Source organism: Macrobrachium nipponense, chromosome 8, assembly GCF_015104395.2.
Source record: "Macrobrachium nipponense isolate FS-2020 chromosome 8, ASM1510439v2, whole genome shotgun sequence".
Lineage (NCBI taxonomy): Eukaryota > Metazoa > Arthropoda > Malacostraca > Decapoda > Palaemonidae > Macrobrachium > Macrobrachium nipponense.
In genome coordinates this window covers 57,111,032-57,135,615 of record NC_087203.1, presented here as the reverse complement: position 1 = coordinate 57,135,615, position 24,584 = coordinate 57,111,032, and the positions used below count along the sequence as shown (strand labels likewise).

The window sequence follows — 24,584 nt, the reverse complement described above, 5'->3', positions numbered from 1 at the left end:
GAACAAGCTTTCTCCTTCTTATACAAGTATAAAGAGTCAGGAAAGATTTATCAATGTTCATTGTTGTTGCAAAAGTATGGATCGAGCGAACATAGGAAATAGAACTGAGGAAATGGCTTTTGGTCATCCCCGACGTAGATGAATGTATCATACATTGTTCCTGGAAAGGATAACAGACCAAGGATTCTTAGAAAACTCTCTCCTCATCTACAGCCATATACTTTTTAGTATACAGGATTCCAAGAGGAGGTTCTATTACTACCTCATTTGCCTTGAGAAGGATCTCCTTTTGCTTAAGAAGAGATGCTTGCATTTTATGATATGAACACATGCTGAGGAATGTCCAACTTTATGAGATATGATCAGTAGACTTATACTGGACTTTGCGCTAGTTTCAGCAACAGGGACATTCTTGAGTAAGTTCATAGTGTCCAATAAATGAATTACAACCACAAATTAGGAGTATCTTATGTTCGTATGTGAGACTAGGTGTATTCTAAGTAATAAGTCTTGAACAAAAGCTAGATTTAAAAGTCTCAACAAACCAATAGCAAACCTCAGCTCTAACATTCCAGGCCATAATCGTTAACATTTTCCTATGGCATCTGGTCTTGCGATTCTACACAAATGTTTCTCCTCGTCTTTTGATAATTTTCAATATCAATTATTGTCATGTGCTAACTGAGAATGAGGCGACTACTTCTGGCTAGTCAGCTATTTCAGTGCTAACGTTATACTTTCACATTAATATTTTAAACAAATTTTCCTCAACCTTAATAGCTTCGGGAAAAAAACTCGGAAATGCTAGCTCTTACAAGACTGTTGATGTTTCTGCTCTAATCAGCTTCTGTATTTTAACATGAAACTGTCGAATGACTTCCACAGGATGTCGCCATATCTAAATTGAGATTGTCTTCTTTTCCCCTCATTACAATTTAACTGATTAAGTTATCTTATCTCTTTCTTCTCTTTTAAAATTATATCTTTTTTTATTTCTCGTTACAAGTTACTTGTTCTGTTTAACTACCTTTGTTTCACACCTTGCTTCATGTTCTTACGCTGAAAGGTAGCTGTAATGTAACATTCCTTGAACACGTGATGAAAAGGTCATACTTTTCTGGCTTTGTCATTTGTGAAAGTGTACAATGATTAGTAACATTCATCTTGGCATAAGATCTCTCAGAATCTTAGTGTATCATCTTTCTTATTCACCCAGAGGATACTGATAAACTTTTTGTTGTATTGCAGTGCTTAACGTGGCTGCAGGAAAGGCACCTATGCAGTCATCGGTGGCAGACGGGGGCATTCCTCAAAAGGCAGTTGATGGCTCTACCTCCACTTCATTCTCCCTGGACACTTGCACTCTTACCAACGCTGAACGTCAGCCCTGGTGGTACGTCAATCTGCTGGAGCCTTATATGGTTCAGCTCGTTCGCCTGGATTTTGGACAATCGTGCTGTGGTAAGTTCAGAACAGATTTTGATGTGATGTTTTTTGTCATGGCTTACATTATTCTGCAAAGTAACATGAGCACTGGGAACACCGTCACTTACAGAAAAGAAATAGTTGGAAAATGATGTAAATGAAGGATATGTTCAAGACTTTGTCATACAAATTGGACTTCTTTATGTATTTATAACAACTTTATGTATCTTATTTACAAGTAGTCTGTGTTACGTTTCTCAAACTTTCGATCAAACTTTCACTTAAATCTTTTATCACCTTAGGGGAAGTAACTCAAGGATAGAGAAATGAGTTTTGGCATATCATTTAAATCCTTTCATTTCTTGTACCAGGTAACCAGCCTGCAACTATCGTGGTCAGGGTAGGCAACAACCGACCTGATCTTGGAAAGAATCCTATCTGTAATCGATTCATTGGGGTTCTGGAAGAAGGCCGCCCCCTTTTCCTCCCTTGCAACCCTCCTATGCCAGGAGCCTTCGTCAGCGTTCACTTCGAAGGGCCTCCAGGAGTTCAGCTGTCCATATGTGAAGCCTTCGTCTACACCGATCAGGCAAGTACTGGGTTTTCGCGTATTTTGGCAAACCATGAAAGCGAATGAGTTTTATTTTCGATAAAATGGGTGTTTAATGCAAGAATGCCTTTTTTAGCCTCAAGATTTCATCCTCATAAAGGTGTTAAGGAAAGTCTGATTTCAATGCCAAGTTAAACGGTATGCATGAAAGTGTGCTGCAGAAAAGGTTTCAGGATGTGAAATATTAGTCACATAAGGAAAGAATCTTTAAAGATAGGCAACTGTGAGTTATTTAAATATGGTTTGTTAGATGAGAACCTGCAGAAATTGGTATTTCCATATAAAAATGGAACTTATCCGCTTATTATTAAATAAATTAGATATTTATTATTCTCATTTTGTCGACAGGCTCTTCCTATTGAGAGGTGTCCATCCTTCCGCGACCAGCCTCCGGGCAGCACAGCCACTTACAATGGCAAGTGTTATATCTTCTATAACCAACAACCTCGGAATTTCGACGAAGCTCTCGAGTTCTGTCGCAACAGAGGAGGTTCTCTGGTTGACGAGACCAATCCAGCTCTTCAAGGATTTCTCAGCTGGGAGCTCTGGAGGAGACACAGGTAAGAAATGCAAGCGGACAGCTTCATTTCGACTCTCTTAGGGATCATAAACATAGTGTAATCGGAAGCTAAATCTCCTCCAGGTGTATAAGAAGAAAGTCATTCATTCATTTTTTTCGCTCTTAAATTGCCTATTGAGTATATTATTCCAAGAATTTGCTTCCTTTACATTAGTACTGTATATTATGTTTGAGCGATTGTAAACCAACTTAGACAGAAATCGTTTCCGAGTGCACCTGATGTATTAGGAGTAATGCAAACTCTTTTAGACAAACTGTTTCTGTGCATATCGTGCTTCCAAATTTTAAAGATTAATTCATCTTTTAATACCCCTCACTGAAGTGAAAAGGAGCAAGACACAGAAAAAAGTGAACATAACTTCTATCAAATAAGTGTTTAGCTGCTCTCAAACTTTGGATAGCGTTAATGAAAAACATGTAGTACCATTTCTATTCTTAGTACACATAATACATACAGAGGATTCTGAAACAATGTTGGTTTTCGTGTTACTGGATGTTTAAGCTAAGATACCATAATATGATTTGCCCTTTTTCTTTTCACTATTTTAGGGGTGATACCAACGGCCAATATTGGATGGGTGCAGTAAGAGATCCAGATGATGTAAACAACTGGAAATGGATAGATGGCCGTGACGTCACTGTTTCGTTTTGGAATTTACCAGGAGGCAACGAAAACTGTGCTAGATTTGATGGCACCAAAGGATGGCTCTGGTCTGATACCAACTGCGATTTCAAAATCAACTTTATTTGTCAACACCGTAAGTATACACAGATATTGTAAGCTAATACTAGTCGTATGCTTTCGGCAAAATCTTCTGGAGATCATTCAAGCCAGTCAAATGAACAGTAAAACACCTGAATTCGAAGGTGGTAGGGTTGAAGATATGCATCTATGCAATCAAATAACAGTCCAACTTTCATGAATATTTTTTCTTCTAATGCTTGTATGGTGAAAGCATAAGTAGAATACTAAAACCATCTTGAAATGTTGACTCCTTTTAGGTCCTCAAACATGTGGAAAACCAGAACAGCCTCCAAACTCAACCATGGTCGCACCTAATTACAACGTCGGAACCGATGTTGAATATCGCTGTGACTCAGGACACATACTGGTTGGACCTGCCCAAAGGACTTGTCTCAATTCTGGGTTTTTCAATGAGTTCCCTCCAACATGCAGATGTAAGTATTTGAATTTTTACTCGCTAGGTGTCAGTGGTAAGACTGGGCACATTTAGTCTTCAGAAATAGGCTTCTCGATGCTCTTTTAATTTGATATGCCATTTGCATAAGAATTTGATAAGGGATTTGAGTTTAGAGAATCTTGGAGTGGGAGGAATTGCTTTAAGATTACTTCTAGATATCCCTGCAAGTAGGCAGCAGCGGATTGCTGTTGATGGGATCTTTAGTGAACCAAGACCTATTGTGTCTGGTGTCTGTAAAACCAGATTGTTTAGTATGACAATGAGGCAACGTATATGGGTATAATAAAGGCTCCATTCATGAGTAGTTAATCTGTGCTTAGTCTCATTAGTGACATGGAGTGGTTAGTCTGTGCTTAGTCTCAGTCGTGACATGGAGTGGATTAATGAATGGTGTAGTTGATGGGGTATGAGGCTGAACTCCAGTGAAACAAGAACATTATTATTTAGTAGATATCGTACATATTTTCCACCCCATACTCCCCTTCACGTGGATGGGGCTCTGCTAAATAAGTCTGAAGCTTACTATACTTCGTGTAACTTTTGACTCTCATATTACTCTTAAGAAACATCTAATGGAAGTATCAGCAAATGTTGCATGGCTTTTAGGTATTGTACATAAGACCTCGTATATTTATAACAGTGATAAGATCAATGTAACCTGTTGTCATTCCTTTACTAGAATACTGTTCTCAAGTGTGGATGTCTCATCCTGCCAGAGATTTATCTCTTTTAGACGCAGTGGTTCGTGCTAGTAGGCGTCTGTTTTCTGATATTAGCAGTCATGACTTGGATAATTGTTTGTCAATTTTTTATAAGCTGCATTTTAACAGAGATCTTTCACATTGACAAATGATCCCTGATCCTCTTTTCTTGCCGAGAGCGACCAGATTGTGAACAGCAGCACCAGTATGTAATAAATGTGCCTCGCTGTCAAACTACTGAGCTCCAGAGGCTCTTTATGCCTCACAGTGGCTGACAGTGGAGCAGACTGCCTGAGGATGTTGTGCAGTTGGAGCTTCAAAAATTCAAGCGAAGATGCAAGGCATTACTACTCTAAAGCAATTCTCCTTGTATTTTATAATTTACTTACTTTTTCATCTGTGTATTTATTGATTTGTCCGGTTATTTTTTCTTTTCTCATAACTGATCTCTTCTTACTATATTTCCCATTGACTTACGTAATTTCCGTCAAATGCCACATATTCTCTAGAAGCTTGAATTTCAAGTCAATGGCAACAAATGAGTAGGATTCATCTCCTGAATAATATAGTACCAGTCCAAAAAATTCTCAGAAACTGGGATAGAAATTGCCTCTTAATGACGATAACAGGCTGGTCAGTAGCAAACCAAGGGCAACCAGCAACAAATAGAAATTTCTTACATATGACAGTTTTAAATAAATCTGAAATTGAATTTGGTAACATGGACAGAGAACAGAGACAAAATATTTCATTTGCCAAAATATCGTTTTCTTGAGGAATAGCAGAGACCTACGAAATCAAAACGTACCAGTAAGGTTTGCCAACAAAGGATTCGGGACGGTACAATCAGAAATTAGTTTATGATATCCTGAAGCAGTGGAATTTGTTGAGTGCTACAACACTCTTCCGAAGAACGTGACTCAACCAAGAACTGACTTTGTTCTGCAGCTGAGCAAGCAGATTTCTAGAAATTCGCAAAACCAAAAATGCCTTCCGCACTATTCTGCACCTGAGTAAACAAATTCATTGGTAATGTACACAGTTAGTGCTTCAGAGCTTTATTCCAGAACCATATGCCTGACGTTTTATAATAATTTATTTTGCAGTGATTAGGAAACAAAAATAAAGAGAGAGAGAGAGAGAGAGAGAGAGAGAGAGAGAGAGAGAGAGAGAGAGAGAGAGAGAGAGAGAGAGAACTAGGCCCAGTCTCTTGCTTAATAATATGTTTATGGGTTTGTGGTGGGAAGGGGCGGAAATACTAAAGAACTGATGGGGTTTTCATCTAGGTATCACGATAATCATGTCAGATCTTGCTGGGTCTATATTTACCGAATGACCTCAGCAGGCTGGAAATAATTAATAGTAAATCTTGTTCTAAAGAGCCAATATTCTTGAAAAGATCAGAAAATAGAAACCTATACCACCCATAGTATCTCTTCATAAAAGTGACGAGGCTCTTCTGGACAAGTAAATCAGAAGTAGCATCTTTGAATGGCTCATTTTGAGATGTCATGCTATTGAATGGATCATTTCTCCATCTGTTAGAGTTAGTTTTTTAATGTAACGTTTCATTTACTAGGTAACTTTTAGATATAATTACATTTAATGGATGGTGTCCCAATCAGCAAAACGCTTCGACAGGAACATCTGTTATAAGGCGTCTCAAATAAAAGCATGAGCGAGTAATATTAACCTACCTATAATGAATCATTCTATATGATAATCTAAACGCTGGCGAAACTATTATGGATTTGTTTTTAATTTTTCCTTTCAGATCTAGAATGTGGTTTACCAGCGCCCATCAGGAATGGTCAGTATACTTTAGTGAACGAGACACTTCACTATCTCAGCATGGTTAGATACGAGTGTGAGCCTGGTCACACCATTATTGGGAGATCCGAACTCATCTGCGATATTGACGAGCGATGGAACGGCCCACCACCACGGTGTGAGCGTAAGTTGTCTTCCAATAATGTCAACAAATTGTCTTATAATAAATAAATACCATCTAGTGATAGTTAGTGGCTCATGTTATTTGAAGTAAAAATGTCAAATTTTGATGCCTGTTACCAAGAAAATTCAACATTAGAGTTTATCTAAATTTATATAATTCACTACCGAGTTATGAAAAAAGCGAAAAATATCCATTTGCATTATTGCCCTGTGACTTTGCTGTATTGCTGCACAATATATTTTAAGAATTCATAATGAATCATGTCATCTTTAAATCCTTTTTAGATTTCACTGCATCTCATTTAAACATTGCCCAGCTATATATTTGCTAATTCTTGGCGATAGTAATAAATAGAAACTAGAATTATTATGTCTACATATTTTATCTATATTGCATTAGTGGTTAAGTTATAACACGACTTCGCATTTCACTGTTTTATTGTTTCCTTAATGGTTATCTTTCACTGTTTGTTGTCCCTTCTACTCATTATTATTCTAATTATTGTAACGCTAGTTCACATGACTCAGTCAGTAATTATAGTCGTTCCGTGAGGATACACAATAGGTTTAGTTCCCCTTCTGCAAAAGTAGCGTCACCTTACTTTCCTGTTCGCCCAATGTAGCAGTTTGACGCCAGATTGTTTACATGCAATAAATGCATCAATCACGCATAGTCAGTACCGCAAAATGCTTAGGTCCATTATAGGTAATCAAAATGGAAAGTTAAAATTATCTGAATCGTTGGATATTTTTTCCTCATAGATTTTAAAGTTGTCCTAGTATCTCATTATATTCATACAATATAGGCCTAGTGTAACCCACTTCCAATATAGCATAATAAATCTCTGCTACATTCCGAAACTACTCAGGCAAAAACCAACATTATTGCTACCTTGAACTACTTCTGAATAATCACTTTATATATGCTTCTCTGTATAATGGGGAAACTTAATGTAAATTTCTTGACTTATAACCTTATATGCTTTCCTTATTATATGGCTCAGGTCGGTTCATTTACTTTATATCTTGAAATGCCTTTATTCATGACGAGGTTCCAGTACATACCATGAATGATATCTTGACATGCCTCTCTTGATGTAGCCTAAGTAAACTTCTTGATTGCTATCATGATATACCTTCATTCCTGACGGGGTTCGTCAAGTAGTCATCGGTTTCTATCTGCCCGTTCGTTAGTGGCCCCAGTAAATGCCTTGACTGATAGCTTGTTGTGCCTCTCTTAACGCTGGGGTTTAACCAACAGCCATCAAGTGCGACGCCCCTCAGCCAATTCTTCACGGTTCCATCCTTCACGGTTCCTCCTCATCTGTCTCTTCGGACGAGGTGGTCCTAGGCGACACCATCACCTTTGAATGCGACGAAGGCTATGTCCTCGTCGGGGCTAAGTCCGTTGTGTGTACGCCCTCGGGCACGTACGATGATGAGTTCCCTACCTGCGAAGGTAAAAAGCTTTCAGAGAGAGAGAGAGAGAGAGAGAGAGAGAGAGAGAGAGAGAGAGAGAGAGAGAGATGACTCAAGTTTTACTGGGTATATGTAGTAGTTTAGTAGTGATAGTCATAGTAGTAGCAATAGCAGCATGAAGAGACGGACGAAGAAAATGCATTTCAGAGAGAGAGAGAGAGAGAGAGAGAGAGAGAGAGAGAGAGAGAGAGAGAAGAATAAACGAAATTCATTTCCAGGGAGGGTACTTAATTGTCTTCTGTGCTTTGTCTTGATCTTTTCGTTGTCTGTCCAAAGATATTTTCCTCTTTAATCTGTACACCACACTTGTCTGACATCTGTAATCTTTAAGCGTTTGTTTTAAAGAATTATTTTATTGATTTACAAGCGACCCCTCTGAATACTTCTGTCTTTACGATATTATGAAATAGATACTATGATATACGACTGAAATTACAACATTCAATTTTTGAGGTGCTTATCCGAATTTTTTAGTTAGAGAAAATATAGCTTCGTCATTTTTTCTTGTTAAAACTGGTGACTTCTTTAATGGATTTTGTAATCAAAATCATAAGCAAGATTTGGAAAAATCACTGGATCCTTCAAAACAAGAAAATAAATGGAATAAATATGAGAAATAGTAAAATAAAGGTTCCCTCAGTCAAAACACTACTAGTACGCATGGAGAAGCAACATTTCTGATCTCACTCAAAACTTGAAATAGCGAATAACAACAAGCAAGAGGTTTCAAATTGAATCTGTTATCGATGGATAAATGGGGGACTATCAAATCTCATGTCAGACACATCGAGATGAAGGAAATTCAGACAATAGAAGAGGAAACCATGATGCTTACGAAAGACTGTTCAAGCATACTACCCTCGTTGCGTCTCTCTCGTGAATGCTTTCCAATTATTTGAGCTTTGCTTAGGTGATATTTTGGAAATACTTCAAGGAAACAGGAATTCGAAATCAATTAATAAGAAGCCATGGCAACCAACCTCATTGACTAAATCAAGAATCTAATTCCTTCTAAGACTTCATTCCTCATCCTGTCAGGAATCTATTGCTAACAACAACCATCCTTATTCTGTCACTCTTTTGATGGACTGAATGAAAGGCTGTATAAATCTCATGAAAGGTCTTATTATTTTATATTAATTGAAATCTTCATTGAACGAATTCTTGAATTTTATGTGCTGTATATTTTCTTTCACTCTTCTTACACTGTTAAAAACAAAATTGATTTATTACACAGTTTTCTATGACGAAGAGTATGAGTAGGCATAAGGCCTTGTTTCCTGTACACTGGAAAGGTAAACCGTGTCACATGTTTAATGTATTTTCTCTTTTGTAGACAATGAGGCAGTGAAGCCTCCTTTGCCAGAGACTAGGCCTAACAAACCAGGAAGGCCTAACAGACCAAGACCTCCGTATATAGCTGACGAAGGGGACAACTCCGTCGAGAGCAACAAACCTGTCACGGTGACCATTCTCCCGTCACTCGAGGCCGGAGACAACAACAACATCAACAACATAAACAGTGACAGAGGCCAGACAGTAGACGGCCCCGGGTACAACCTGAAGGAGGAGGGAGGAGGAGGAAAATCAACAGAGAAACTCCATCTTGGTTAGTTTAGCAGAGGCTGTCTTTTTCCTCTTTGTACTGGTTGGTATTTGCAGAAAGACTTAGTACTGAACTCTCTCAGGTAGCAGGTTTATGTGCTTCAACTGGTCATAAATATTTTGAACTTTTGTCCTGTGTCAAGAAAGATGTTTTTAAGAAGCATATTTCTGTCATGAAAATTGACCTTGATTGCTACTGGCTTTTTTCTTCATGTGCGTATATATCAAAGACAAAATTAAGTAATAATTGTTCTCTCTGTATTTTGTGTACCTTTGTTAATGTAAAATGCTTAAATGAAAAACCAAAATTCACCTTAAAAATAATTTCACCTCAATTTCCGGTGGTATGCCAATGGAGTCCTCGCAAATCAAACTCTATTGTAGACACCAGCCTTTTGCCCAATTCACTTTTTGATATGATAAAATAAACAGTTTAGCTAGGACTCCACTAGTCACATTTGACCTGGAAAATAACCATACCTAACTTACTCATGCCCCTTTAAGTTTTGGTTCGAGGAGTAACTATTGCTTTACCTCGTTCGCAGGAGGTATCATCGCCCTCGGCGTTTTTGGCGGTTTCGTTTTCCTAGCTGCGGTCGTCACAACTATCGTCATTTTAGTAAGGAGGTAAGTACTGCAAATATCAATGAATGAATAAACTAGTAGAAAAAATACGTAAAACATTTCAACCTAAAGGTATACATACACTCTTGTATAGACTATCCAGTTGATATAATTATTTTGTTCCAGTCATTGTACAAAGTATATTGTCTTATGGAAAAATACGTAGACTTTTAGGACACTTTTAAGTAACTTTTTTATGTTATGGGTTTCAGCTTTTTACTAGAATAATGACTATCTCTCTGCTGACGTCATGCTAACATCTGTGTCAGTGCCAGAGTTTGTGTAAATACTTCTTTCGCAAATTTTCCATTTAATGACTTACTGATTTTCAGCGTTTTATAAAACTGTCCTCATATGATCTTAACCACGAGGAAAGGACACTGTAAATAATGCTTGAATTAAACTGGAAATAACTGTATAATACATTGCCTGACTATTCTTTCGTGCAATAACTAGTCTTAATCATTCCTTCAACGTCTGTCCCATTGCTTTTGCTGCTTCCACCATAATTGGCACATTAATGTTGTCATAAACCGCAGAACTTATGTAATAGTTTTTCTTTGATGATGATTTTAATTTGTAAATGGTAAAAAGATTCCAAAGCTTCTTCAAACCCTTTAACTATCGGTGATGGTCGGGTTTTGGCTGAGCCAATTTGTTTATCTCCGAGAAGGAATGATTCTAGGTTTAGTACTTATTTTTATGATGTCTTCCATCCTCTGTCATTCGTTTTTCCTGATTCTCGATTCCACTGCATTTTACGTTTCCACAAGGATATTGATATATTTTGAATAAATCATATACAGGAATATCTCTTCTTGTGGAGAAACATTTCAAATATCTGGAAAACACAAAGAGACTAAAATTATATCTAAATCCTTTCTGTACCTCATATAGGCAATGGCTCATTTTTAATCTATTTTTTTAGAAATTCTTTCAAGAATGATAATTTCACAATACAAATAAAATTTTCATTCCTTACAGTATTTGTAGAAGAATTCATGAAAAACAAAATCATTTTCTTGATGACTCAAACCTTGCCATCGTTTCAAATCATTAAAAGAATTCAGCGTTGGCGTCTAAACACTACCAAAGAAAATTTCCACATATTAAAATGTATTCAATTTAATCAAGTTATTGTGAATCATAGTTAAAGTTGATTTGTTATGAGTATAGTGTCCTAAGTTTTAAGACATGAAATCATGTAAGCTTTTGTGAAATAATATATAAAATAATTTTCATTAACGATAATGCTATTGTTTACGTGCTCTATTTAACTACCAGGCAAAAAGTAAATACACAGCAGACAAAGCCTATCAGAAAAACAATGAGTTAAATGAAAGCGACGTATTTCATATTTGCGCATTTTTATGTTTGATTTCAAAGAAATGAACCTCGAAATGACAATATATGGCTAAGCACCATAACAACCGTACGGAAAAGAATATCTTTGTAATGTGTACAGTTTTCGTTAATTTCTATTGTTAATGGCTGGAGGAAATGTACTTGGTCCTGCTGTAGAAACACTCAAGTAAATATAACCTGAAGCAAAATTAGGGGAGAAATTTGATTGTTAGTTCACAAAGCTCTGCAAAGTTGGTGGAATAATTTAGGCATCAAGTGAAAGCGAATGAAATATGAAGGGCAGCCGTCTATTAAAGACTGAGAAGCCTTATTAATAACGGCTCAGTGCTGAGGCGATACTGGGAGCCCGAGGTGGAAGAAATAGGATTTTTATGCCTAAATGGGTAGCTAAAAAAGTGGTATCCACGCAACAAAATGTCCAATTAATAATTCTCCAGAACTGTTTTTTTTTAATACTGGTCGATTACTAGGATAGTGTTTAACGATGCAAAAGTCCGTATTGGCCTATGGCCAGCTTAATCTTGAACAATGAGGAAACAGTTCAGGCTACTTGCGAAAGGTTGCATAAACGGAAGTGTTTGAATTACTGCGTTGATGATGTAAAAAGTGAAATATCTAAGTTAATTTCCCTTCTCACTCTTTCACATTATCACCACATGCTGCTCTCAAAGCTTTTTGTAATTATGAAAGTTGCATTGACAATAGACTTAGCCGGTAATCTATACAGGCCATCAGTATTAACCTTTTAAAGGAAATGTGTTTTGTTGAGATATTTCAATACAAGTTTTATTGCACTTATGAGTTGATTTTAGATCAGTGCTTTGTCAGCCAGCATCAGTGCAGAAAGAAAAGATAACATTTCACTACCAGTTTCCTGCATTTTGTTTAGACTAAGACTTGGTATGAAAATGATATACTTTCATGGTTACTAATTAGAGTTTTTGAGTACAGGCAACTGTAGTATATCAAATACGAATAGCCTTAAGTTGGTAACACTAGTTTATCTAGTGTTCTAGTAAGATAAAACAAGACTTGGTTATCTCGTTGTCCAGAAAAACATTAAATTGTCTTGATGTCTTTAGAATTTATTTTCTCCCATAGAGAGTAAGTACTCTTGGATCCTTTATTATGCTCGGCGAACAATTATTACTATACAAAAAATAAAGAATGAAAAAATCAGTACTTTTTTAAAGCTTACATAAATTTAGAACATTACACTATTTGATATGAACACTTTTTTAAGCATGGTGATTATTAAACACTTGAAACCACAGTAAAAATTTAACAGCCATCCGTTTTATAAGGCTTTATCATTGACCAAAGGTAAGTATTAACAGGACATTTCAGTGGCATGTTGTACACGGCCATTTACATTACGATTGCCTAATTTAAAATCGGAGATAAATGGAATACATACGAACGTTAGTACTTTGATTTTTGGATCAACAATGACAATATAATCTCACGGGCGGATCTGCCGGGTATATCCTCTGAAGGAACCAAGATGACGTGACCTCACAGAATTTCTGTTGGTATTAACTGAGAGTGTAGAAAAGAGGTAAATAAAATGAGTTCACAACTCAAAGGCAGTGATAATATAAGAATTAAACATGGCTTGGAGTTACCTGGGACGTTAAATTACCAGCAAAAAGAAATCCACCAAGGCTCATCTGCAAGTGGATGACTGATGGACCATTGCGAGACATACTTGGCACGTAATAAACGTGTCATTTCCCTAACCCTTGGTGTGTAATGGAAACTAATACTCTCTTTAATATTATGTGTTGCTATTACGAATGGTAAATAAATTCTGTAGGAAACGTGATCTCTAAACAGAAAGTGACGCCATAAGACCTAAAACTCAATCTGTGATTTCCCAGTTTGGCCGTTGTTAGGTGAAAATGCCATATTTGATAACCTAGATTAATGAGATCAAATCATACTCAATATTGTTAACAAGAAACCGAACACTGACTTGCAAGTTTGCATACTGAATATGAATATGAGCCAAGGAGCTGTTGTTGTTATGAATAGAAAGAGATCTTTGAGAATGGACAAGCCCCCTCTACCTTATGAGTTCTAAGGTTACAGTCCCAACCAACTGTCACCCATCAAGACCTCCTGGAAAGAGGTTTGAGCATAATGAAGTATGAACCACCAAGTTTTTTTCAGTACATATATGCTTTCAGGACTTATCATTTGAATCTTGTCGTTTAAGGGACTGCATGAATTACTTAAGGCTGCAAAGCTGGCAGTCAGTCTGATATCATGCTTAGATATATTGAATGTTTTGGAAGGGGGTGATCGCGAAAGCGGAACTTTTATGGTTGATTTTAAGGAATAAAAGCAGAGCAATTCTAAATTATGTAACTCACGTGAAGAATGTAATATTTCGGATGTTATTTTTCGTGAGATTCATAAGATAGTCAAGGTAGAGAGGACCTACAGCCTTGGTTGTCAAACATGTAGTTTTTTTCTATCAGTGTAACATTTTGGCCTTTTTCCTTTACAGGAAAATAGAAATTACGTTGAACGTTCAGAGTCATTTTATGGTGCATAACCAGTTGTCATTTTAAGGTCAATTCTTTTGACTTAACAGAAAGCAAAATATAGGATATTTACAGAGTAATGCTCCGTGATATCACAAGGTAACATTGCAGAAATAAGGAAAAAGGGAGAGTTCCTCCTAAACATTTACTTACTTCGTTTTTTTTTTTTTTTGTTTTGCAGTTGGAAAACTTTCCTATTCATCTTCTTGCAATCTGTCTCAAAAGTAGCAAAATTTGTATTTCATTCTGCGGGTTTGGAACTGTAGCAGCAAAAGCAGAATACTCGCAAGAATGATAATTAATATGAGGTCCTTCTCACCACTCTGCTTTACTGATTTGTTTGTTTGACTGTCGCTTATCTGACGTGCTCTCTCAGTGGGTCGCCATCCCTAGAGACCTATAAGAGGCGGAGGACACCGCCGCCTTTGCCTGCTTCCCGCTGGTACACTCTCCTGGCTCTGCCCTTCACGGATGTCACCGTAGGAAGGAGAGAACTTGTGTCTCGTGGTATCCCCAGAGCAGACTATTACTCTAACCATTAAAACTTGACTCCAACTCACCATCCATCCACTCACCCATTCAATGCCGTGCGAGGTACGCCTTCAACGTGCTGTCTTTCATGATGATTTCACCCCCAAGACAAGCAGGAGTCACTTTTCCTTCAGATTTAGAACACGGTCTTCTCGTTCTGTCGTTTTCTATAGTTTTGCCTTCCAACTCTGCTGCATGTGCACATTTATTAAATGAATGACCTTAATTATTCTTAGGCTGAACTTAAGTTGTTTTATCTACTTTTACATATCCTTCTTCAAGGAAATTCCACATAATTCTTCTTTCTGCATTAACTGTAATCAAGAAATCCACAAGAGATACTCTTCGACCCCAATTTGCCTTAGACTGTTTTCCTTGTGACTGACTAACACACGTTTTGTATGTAAAAGCTACTTTACATGAAAACTGCAAACAAGGCTCCAGTGACATGTCTTTTGTTTTCTTTGACAATATGTGGCTTAAAAAATAATAATAAGACAAAACACAAACAGAGGGAAATTTACACTCTCTTACTAATTGAAATCAAGAAGAAAAGCTGCTATTGTACAATGTTAGCAAAAAACAGATGCGAGCTAATGCTGTTGTAATATGCACTATATATATGTCCAAGTTTGTATTATAAGACTGAATATGCCCATAAATACTTATTACTAAAAAGTTTAGTTACGTAGTACTCTTAGAACTGAAGAATTTGTACTGGACTCATGACTCTTAGGTGAATCTATGAATGAAACCTGACTATGCCCGTGGATCAAAATTTTAAGTCAATATACCAGAGATTTGTCATTTTTGAAGTATGTACGTAGAACAGTCACTCAGAGATGTTATTATGGACTTGCTTAAATACATTTGCATTCTCATAAAATTTTTTTAGTTGAATTACATTTGTGTTTGACAAAGTGCTGGCAAGTATACTCTGCTGCACTAAATCAGGTTTTAGCTTTTAATTTAATCTTGATATCATGCCATATCACAGACTTCAGCGTCTGTTGGATCTACTAGAAATAAAATAATAATCTTTTAAACGGAAGGTATCAAAACTATATCTTTTAACAGTTATCTAAGTATTTTTTACATGTGGCTCACAGCTTCTCTTGCAAATAATTTCATTGTAAAAATTTAAACGACCAGAAAAGATTTCTATAGCCAATCTTGAAATTCGACTTAAATGAATAACGTCAGTACGTAAATGTAATAAACCTAGGAAAGTGAGCGGGACCTGTAAATCTGTAACTAGTAGCAGATAATTCATCTCAAGCTAAAAGTTCTGATACAGTGGATAGTATCAGTGGTAGTAACTAGATAACACTGTCAGTTATGGCTGACATAGTTGATAAAACTAATGAGAATAATTCTGCTTTTGCTTGCTGCCCTAACTTGTAGATTCGTCTATGTTATTTCTACTGCATGTGTGAAAATGTAACCGCTAAAAGTCACGATGTAAATTTGCACGATTTGCTTAGGTGAGGCTGACTAGTCCAGCCTTCACCTGTAGATGGCTACTAACCCGCTCACTAACTCTGACTTACAGGTCCCGTGAACTGTAACAGAGGTGTTAGAGGGCGTAGAGTCATGAGTCCTAAGATGTAGTGCCGACCCCCAATGATTCTTGACATCGTTCACGCAGGACTCAGCATGGACCTAACAGCAAGAAGTACGTGAGGCGCAACGATGACGGCACAGCTTCCTCCTACGACTCTTCTTCCTCTGATGGCCACGGGCTCAACAAGTACTACAAAAGGGCTTGGGAAAACCTCCGGGAGGGCGGCGGAGACCTAGAGAAGAGCGCACATCCCCGCCTCTCGCGGACTGAGACGCTCGATCAGCCAGACTTCCGATCAACGCGCTCCATGGGCCACGAGGGACTTCGGGATGGCTCCGAGATGACCGTCAATGACGTTGCTGCCATGTACACCAGGCCTGAGAAGCGACGCCACCACCACCACCACCACGCCCACCGCCATAAGGGGGCGCGCGATGCCGAAAGGGACCATCGCGATCACCATGACAGACACGACCGCGGTGATCGACATGAACGCCATGATCGTGACTGGCGCGACCGTGACCGTAGGAAGTATTAGAATGGAAGGACTCGAACAGAACAGAACCAAAGCTTCATTGCAGGAGAAAGAGGGAGAAGCTCAGTTGGTGCATTTCCAGTCAGGGAACAGGAGGATCTTTCAGCATTTTTTCAGAGATCCGCCTTTTCTTTAAGCGACGAAGTGGAGTACTTCATTTCTTATTTATTGCAATCATACATATCACAAGTGCAATCAATACTAGAGTCAATTAGCATTACTGTAACCGACTTTAGTGATTCACTACTTGATACCAATGTCACAACAAATATTTGTTTCATCATTCATGATTTAATGACTCCACTTCCTACTCTGGAATTTTGCTTCTAAGAATTTTCAAAAGCAATTTTTGAAACCACTGAACTTTTCCCTCTTGAGAATTCTCTGGCCTAGCTTACAGTTAGTCTCCAGTATGATCGATTTCGTGTACTATAGCCAGCAATATTAATTCACTCAATATTTCTACAAACTTTCTACTATACGTGTCAGTTATGCAAGACATTGCAATATAGTGGAAAACACTTTTGTATAGTACATTTTTCCTGGGCACTAACTGTTGTTTATATCTACTACATTTTTGTGTGGGAAACTTTATGCTATTCAGTTACATAATAAATATGGATGAGGGAGTTCGTCTAAGACGTCCTATTTTTCCTTTAGTTTCGAGGGATCTCCAGCGAGATTCCGACATCAAATGGTCGAAGAGTCACTCTGATGAAAGAACTTGACCTTTGAAGCTAGTCAGTGGATCTTCGTTAATCTTTTATTCGTGATTCGCTGAAGAAATAAAGTGTTATTTTTCTAAGTTGTTATTACCCGGTGCTGTTCTATCTGCAGTTATTTTTATTAGTACAATAATATTTTCTAGATATATGATCGTATATCCAATTTTGATTAACATAACTCCAAAATTTTCCCCAACTGTCTGAGGTAGAGCCTTGTTCTGTGACGAAGTTGACCTTATCCCGGCACAGACTCTCGCTCCTTACTTTCTCATGCGGCATTTTGACCAATCTGATTTCCACCCCATCAGCTTTATCTAAATTTGATCTTGAAGTTTTACTAAAATCGCTGGTTTCAATTAACCTCCAGGCTCACAAAACAGGCTCTCCTTCTGAAATTGTCTGTAAAATGAACAGCAGTATTGTCCAACATAAGCATGCAGTGTATCTGTCATGCATCCAACTTCACCTATTAGTATCTTGAGGCATTACTGGATAAGGGATCGAAAGACATATAGGCTAGTTCCCGCTGTTTTGATAAGTAGAGTTATATTGTAATCTTACCTTGGCATGGCCGATTTTGAGAGCCATCAAATCGAAAACTATCTGAGGGTGTACATCAGCCAAAAGGATTCTCATGTTTACAGTTAAAGTCTTATAAATACAAGAATGCCAATCCTAAACTATAAGGATAAAAAAGATGTAAAATAACTAGATATAATTATATCTGAAAACAAACAAGATTTTTAATGCACACGTCACTGTTGCTGGTGGCTCGGTCATCCTCTCACTAGAAATCTTTCCTACCTTAAAAATGTTTGCTTCTTGGATATAATGATTGTTAGAAGGGTATGTCATTCTTTACTGATTGATTTGAAGCTGTGAACTACGACCTTTCCCAACTTTTAAACAAATATATATATATATATATATATATATATATATATATATATAATATATATATATATATATGTATATATATATATATATATATATATATATATATATATATATATATATATATATATATATATATGTAAAGGGAAAAACCATTAGAACGCCGAATTATTAATGGCTAGGTACCAAGCACTTTCGTGCAATACGAATACATCTGTCTTTCGAAGATTTGTACAAAATACCCAAAATTGTTTGGTATCAGGTCTTTAATTTGGACCTTTCCACTGGTTTTCTACTTGTATTATTGTTACGCGCATTTTGGTATTGATAATGTATATATATATATATATATATATATATATATATATATTTATATATAAATATATATATATATAATATAATATATATATAATATAATATATTATATATATATATGTATATATATATATATATATATATATATATATATATAATATATATATATATATATATATCATACTGAATAATTTCTTGTTATATTGTTAAGTCAATTATGCAACACCAAGTAGTTTCGAGGCATTAATATTTATGTTAACTTAATCCGTGTGGTCCTCTTTTATGTTAAACGAACCATTTTATCAGCGTGTGCATATAAGAGGCGATCATTAAAATATATATATACATCTATGAGGAAATCATCCGTCATTTTATTCAGCTTTATTGTTAACATGATGTTATGATGAACTTTTCGCAAGATGTATCATACTTCATTTTGACGGATGTTGTCCGTGCAAGAGACTCATGAACGGTTTTATAAGCTTATTTTCACTGCGTAGTTTTAAGATATTTATATATGTTGCATATTAAAGTCTATGTACGTAAATGGCAGTGTTCTTCCTTTTCCTATAATCTGAAGTGCTTTCAAGAATGATCAAATGAGTGCTCCTTTTTTACACGGGGCGCATACGGATCTTTTTAGAGTACGATTTTCTTTCAGTTCATTCACTGAAAATTCACAGCTGAAAAACACAGTGAAGTTGAAAAATGTTAACTGAATATCGCTGTTTACCGAGAACTGACATCGGCCATTTCGGTATAAGATCTAAAACCTGCTGGCAGAGCTGTGCGTGTGATGAAAACTTACATGATTGAAGAATACGAAAAGCAACCTTGCAACTCTTTTGCGTGTATGTGTGTGTGTGTGCGTGTGTGTGTTGATAATGAAGCATAAATGAATAACCGAGTTCCTCAAAGTTCGGTACTTTCAGCAGTATATTTTCGTCCTCTTTCAGTTGTCTTTAATGATAATAATAATGAAAAGTCGACGAACAATCATACTCCGGTTGATGATAAGACAATGTGACCAACTTAGCAAAATTTGGGTATCTGTTTTGTGTGAACATAACAGGAGCTACCAGAAGCTGAGATCACGAATTGTATAACGATCATCTGCAAAAATCCGGATGTAACAAGAAGCAAATGGACACACAAATTTCACCGAATAGGTCTCTCTCCACCATTATTGATAATGAGATATATAGAACATCGTATATACTCCGTCATGAACATAAGAAATGCATAGAGGAAATGAACACACTGCACTGATAACTCTGACGTTTTATTTTCTCCTTGGGCTGAGGACTTCCGCACCCATGATTAGGAGGGCAATGAAGAGACCCACGCCAAGAATGAAGAAAGATCCTTGTAGATGATCGAGTGTAAGGGGCTCCTGTTCTGCTGAGGGCTCCACCTGCGGAACAAGACGTTTATGTGAAGATCAATTTTGACAGGATATTTGCAAAACCGAGGATTGAATGCCCTGCGCTGACGCGCACTGGGTAGTAATCTTACGGGACGGACAATAAACGTGTAACCTTGTGGTAAATATTTGCGTCGATTCATTTTACTTTAGACACACACATATATAAGTAATTATATATATGTTATAGATATTTACACACACACACACACACACACACACACACACACACACACACCACATATATATATATATATATATATATATATATATATATATATATACATTTACATATATACATATATATATAATATATTACATATTCATATACAGTATGTATCATAGTATACATTTATGTAATTATGTATATATATGTATGTTGTATAGAAATACATATACATGCATACACATGCTCACATGTATATATATATATATATATATATATATATATATATATATATATATATATATATATATATCTGACGACAGTCAGGTACAGGCATTTTATTAATAAGAAACGTTTCATGTTGTCACCAACACATCATCAGTCTGCAATTGAAATTCACAGTTAGAATAAACTTACAAATCATAATAAAAATAAAAATAGACTCAGAATTTTAAAACAGGGAATAAGGGGAAAACTACCTATTAAAGGAGAGAGAAGGGGCTGAGTGACTAAAAATGGTAAGGTCTGCACATAACGTACCCCTCACGCCAGAGAGAGGAGATGACGAGGTGTTGGAGTTTAAACTAGGAATTGGCGCTTAATAAACAACGACTCAAGGATAGTTAGGTGGGTAGTTTGCTCTGTGGTGCCAATGATAGAGAAATGTTTCTTTTCTATGGTGATTTTACAACTCTGGAATAGATATTTTAGCTCTTGTCCTCGTAATTTTAAGATGAATGATATCTCTACTCTGGTGTTTAAGGCTCTTCGGTACACATCTGATTGTCTCTCTTTCCACATTGAAGTCGAGTTTCTTTTAGAATATTTGTAAAGAACTCATTTCCCAAAAAGATGGTTTTAAACATCATTAGTAAATTGCTAGCAAAGTATCTGTCAGCACCACTTTTAATTTTAATGTACCTAAGCTAACCATGTAGCTACGCACCCATCCCATTTATCCATTTGGATAGCTTACGTTTGAAAGTTAAAAATAATATTGAAAAGGAATTTGGGTTTTTGAAACTTAATCCATTCTCATGCATCCAAAAAAATGGAGGGTTTTTAATTACAAGGACAAATTGCAGGAACTCATGAAATCCAATATTACGTTATATATAGATTTGAATGCCCAAGATGTCTTGGTATCTATGTTGGTTCTTCACGTAGACTGTTACAAGTCCGGTATTACACATATTTGGGATTAAGTTACAGAACTGGTTCCAGAATCTCTTATCCCGAGTTCTCTGATATAAGAACACACGCAAAGAGCTGTAAAATCACCATTGAAAAGAAACCTCTCTCTATCATTGGCACCACAAAGCAATCTATCCACCTAACTATCCTTGAGTCGTTGTTTATTAGCACCTATCACCCAGTTTAAATTCTAAGACCTCGTCCTCTCCTCTCTCTAATTGGTGTGAGGTTTACGTTGTGTGCTGACTTTACCGTTTTTAGTCACTCAGCTCTTTATTTCTCCTTGAATAGGTAGTTTTCTCCTCATCTCTGTTTTAACGTTGTGAGTATATTTAAATTTTTATTATAACATGTAAGTTTGTTTTAATTGTGAATTTCAGTTACTGTCTGATGATGTGTTGGTGACAATATGAAACGTTTCTTATTAATAAAACCCGTTTACCTGATTGCCGTTTGATTGGGCACCTCTTTATGGTTTTCCTGATGTGATATATATATGTGTGTGTGTGTGTGTGTGTGTGTTTGTATATACATATATATATGCATATATGTATAGATATATATTATATATACATATATATCATATATATACATACATATATGTATACTTATACTTTATATATATAGTATATATTTATATATATGAAGTATATATATGAAGTAAAAAAATACACACACACACACACACACACACACACACATATATATATATATATATATATATATATATATATATATATATATATATATATCACATCATCTCAATTTCTGATTACTTTGGTTATGTTTCCAAGTGAAATCCTACAAAATCAGAAGAGGTAATAAAATGAAGACTTCTTCCATTCCCTTATTGAGCTTAAAGAAGAATTGTGACCAGTTCTTCCACACTAAAAAAGATTAGAATTGACGTCATCTAATATCATACCATTTTTAATTTAGATGCAATAACCTACACTCTAGTATTGGAATGTTGAACGTATTTGCGTTTTGTCTTAAATATGTGTACGAATTTACTGGTTAAATTCACCGGGTCTATGGAAATAAAACTTATGAAATGCGTATTGAAAGTCTTCATTTGCAAATATTTCAATATGATTTTGAAAGAAATCATCTGAAAATCCGAATAGGGAATGATAAGAAAAAAGGACCCTTTTCTTCCCCTGTGCCTATGATGATGTGCCTATGATGATGTGCCTATGATGATGTGCCTATGATGATGTGCCTATGATGAGGAACACATACAACCAAAAAGCGAAATAAGAAATTGAGAGGCAAAAAGTACCTTTGACAGACTGTTATAATCTTTAAAAATCATCTGAAAAAATTTGAGGTACAACGAGCATCAATTACGGTTTAACAAAAAGAACGGAATGTTATATAGATTTATAATTAACATGGAAATATGGGTTTCTTTAATAAAAGGCATAATTACTGCAGATAAAAATCTAGCCTGCTCGCTTACTTAACCTAGACTTAGATGTCACTTTCGGAATAGGAAAAACATTAAAATTAAAGCAAAAACGAGAGAAGGGAGGCGATGAGTAGGGTGAAAATTGAAATGTTTGAGGCCAATGACAAATCAAAATACTTGAAATAGATTTACCACTATAATGCTGTTCGTCTAGTTACTTCTAGGATAATGAGTAGCCCTGTAACTAATGAATTTTTGCAGCTTTGCTAACTTTACGCTACTTCATAAAGAAGAGAAGAATTATAATATCAATTCACAATACATGAACAGCACCTTGCAGCTATCAAGCCGACGATGAAAAATATACGGTAACTGCAAGCAGACTAGTATACCCATGCTGCACAAAGGCGTTGATATAAGAGAGTCAAGATGTTAATTTCAGGTTACTTTCTACTCCCACAGAAAATACTCGTCAGGAGCTTGTCGAACCCACTCTTATACTAACCGCGTTATTTACACCCATCTTGCACGCACTTTCTCGCTCTCTGAATGTTGAAACCATTCGTTTACAATATACAAGAAAAGTAGATGGATACGAAGCACATTCTGTTACCTCCGCAGATTTGTCGGTGAAGTCCTCCATTGCCTCCTGCAGCCACAGTTGAATCAGCCCGGTCTCGTACAACCTCTGTATGCCATAATCAAACTTGTATTTCCAAGGCGTATGCTTCTTAAGACGGAACGATAAGTAAGACGGGTAGAGTTCATCCTTCAGCATGTAGGTCTTTGAAGCATATCCCATTCTTGTGTAAACCAGCTTGATGTAGGAGTAGGTCTCCGTTTGGGCGTGGGTTCCTGCCACGACGCGGTTGACGCAGCCTTCGTGGCCGAACTCCTTCCACTCCATCATCAGAGGGACCAAGTCCAGTTTACTTCCTAAGGTTGCAAGAGTCGACTCAGTAGATGTCCTTAAGGCTTCGGGGACGAACTCTCCGTAATCCAACATACACAACCTGAAATCACAACACCAGACTCAGTAGTATACGCTATATTTAGGTAAATACTTGTAAAACCTTTCATACATGAATATATATATATATATATATATATATATATATATATATATATATATATATATATATATATATATATATATTCATGTATGAAGGGTTTTAGAAGTATGTACCTAAAATATACCTATATATATATATTATATCTATAATATATATATATATATATATCTATATATATATAATATATATATCTATATATATATATTGATATATATATAGATATAATATATTATATATTATATATATGTGTGTGTGTGTGTGTGTGTGTGTGTGTGTTTGTATGTTTGTATGTATGTATATACATATACATTATTTGAGAGCCGGATAGCTAACACCCGGAGCTAACTCTTCCTATGCAAGCTCTTTCACATTTCTTTCGGCATCCCTTTTCTATTTCTCCTGTAGAGATAGCAGCTCTATCAGATTATTACTCCGAGAAGCTTTTCAGATTTCTTCTCTAAGCTTCCTTGTGAAGCTTCTGTTCTTGAAATCTCGTCTTGTAGCTCCAATAGATTTTCCTTCCAAGTATCTTCAGATATCTTTTCACGTGGCTGTCAGATTTTTTCCTTTGGGTGCCTCTTTCAGATTTCTCTACTTAACTGCTCCTGCAGATCTCAGTGGGACTTGTCAGTCTTTGCATGGAATATTATTCCCTTAACG

At 36.2% G+C, this 24,584-nt stretch overlaps 1 protein-coding gene across 3 annotated transcripts in view; it reads left to right on the top strand.

Annotated features, from left to right (window-relative positions):
- The window catches only part of LOC135222795 (seizure protein 6 homolog), a 73,435-nt gene extending 55,042 nt beyond the window's left edge, over positions 1 to 18,393 (top strand). The window contains exons 3-12 of one of the 3 annotated variants that reach the window (XM_064261083.1): positions 1,249 to 1,461; positions 1,797 to 2,014; positions 2,384 to 2,595; positions 3,165 to 3,373; positions 3,618 to 3,794; positions 6,293 to 6,472; positions 7,733 to 7,930; positions 9,287 to 9,559; positions 10,101 to 10,182; positions 16,273 to 18,393. In XM_064261083.1, the coding sequence (XP_064117153.1) occupies positions 1,249 to 1,461; positions 1,797 to 2,014; positions 2,384 to 2,595; positions 3,165 to 3,373; positions 3,618 to 3,794; positions 6,293 to 6,472; positions 7,733 to 7,930; positions 9,287 to 9,559; positions 10,101 to 10,182; positions 16,273 to 16,726 (2,216 nt within the window). In that variant the 3' untranslated portion in view covers positions 16,727 to 18,393. Of the gene's footprint in view, positions 1 to 1,248; positions 1,462 to 1,796; positions 2,015 to 2,383; positions 2,596 to 3,164; positions 3,374 to 3,617; positions 3,795 to 6,292; positions 6,473 to 7,732; positions 7,931 to 9,286; positions 9,560 to 10,100; positions 10,183 to 16,176 lie in introns of all 3 variants that reach the window. The other 2 variants (XM_064261085.1, XM_064261084.1) reach the window with 2 other exon arrangements.
- The last annotated feature ends 6,191 nt before the right edge of the window (positions 18,394 to 24,584 follow it).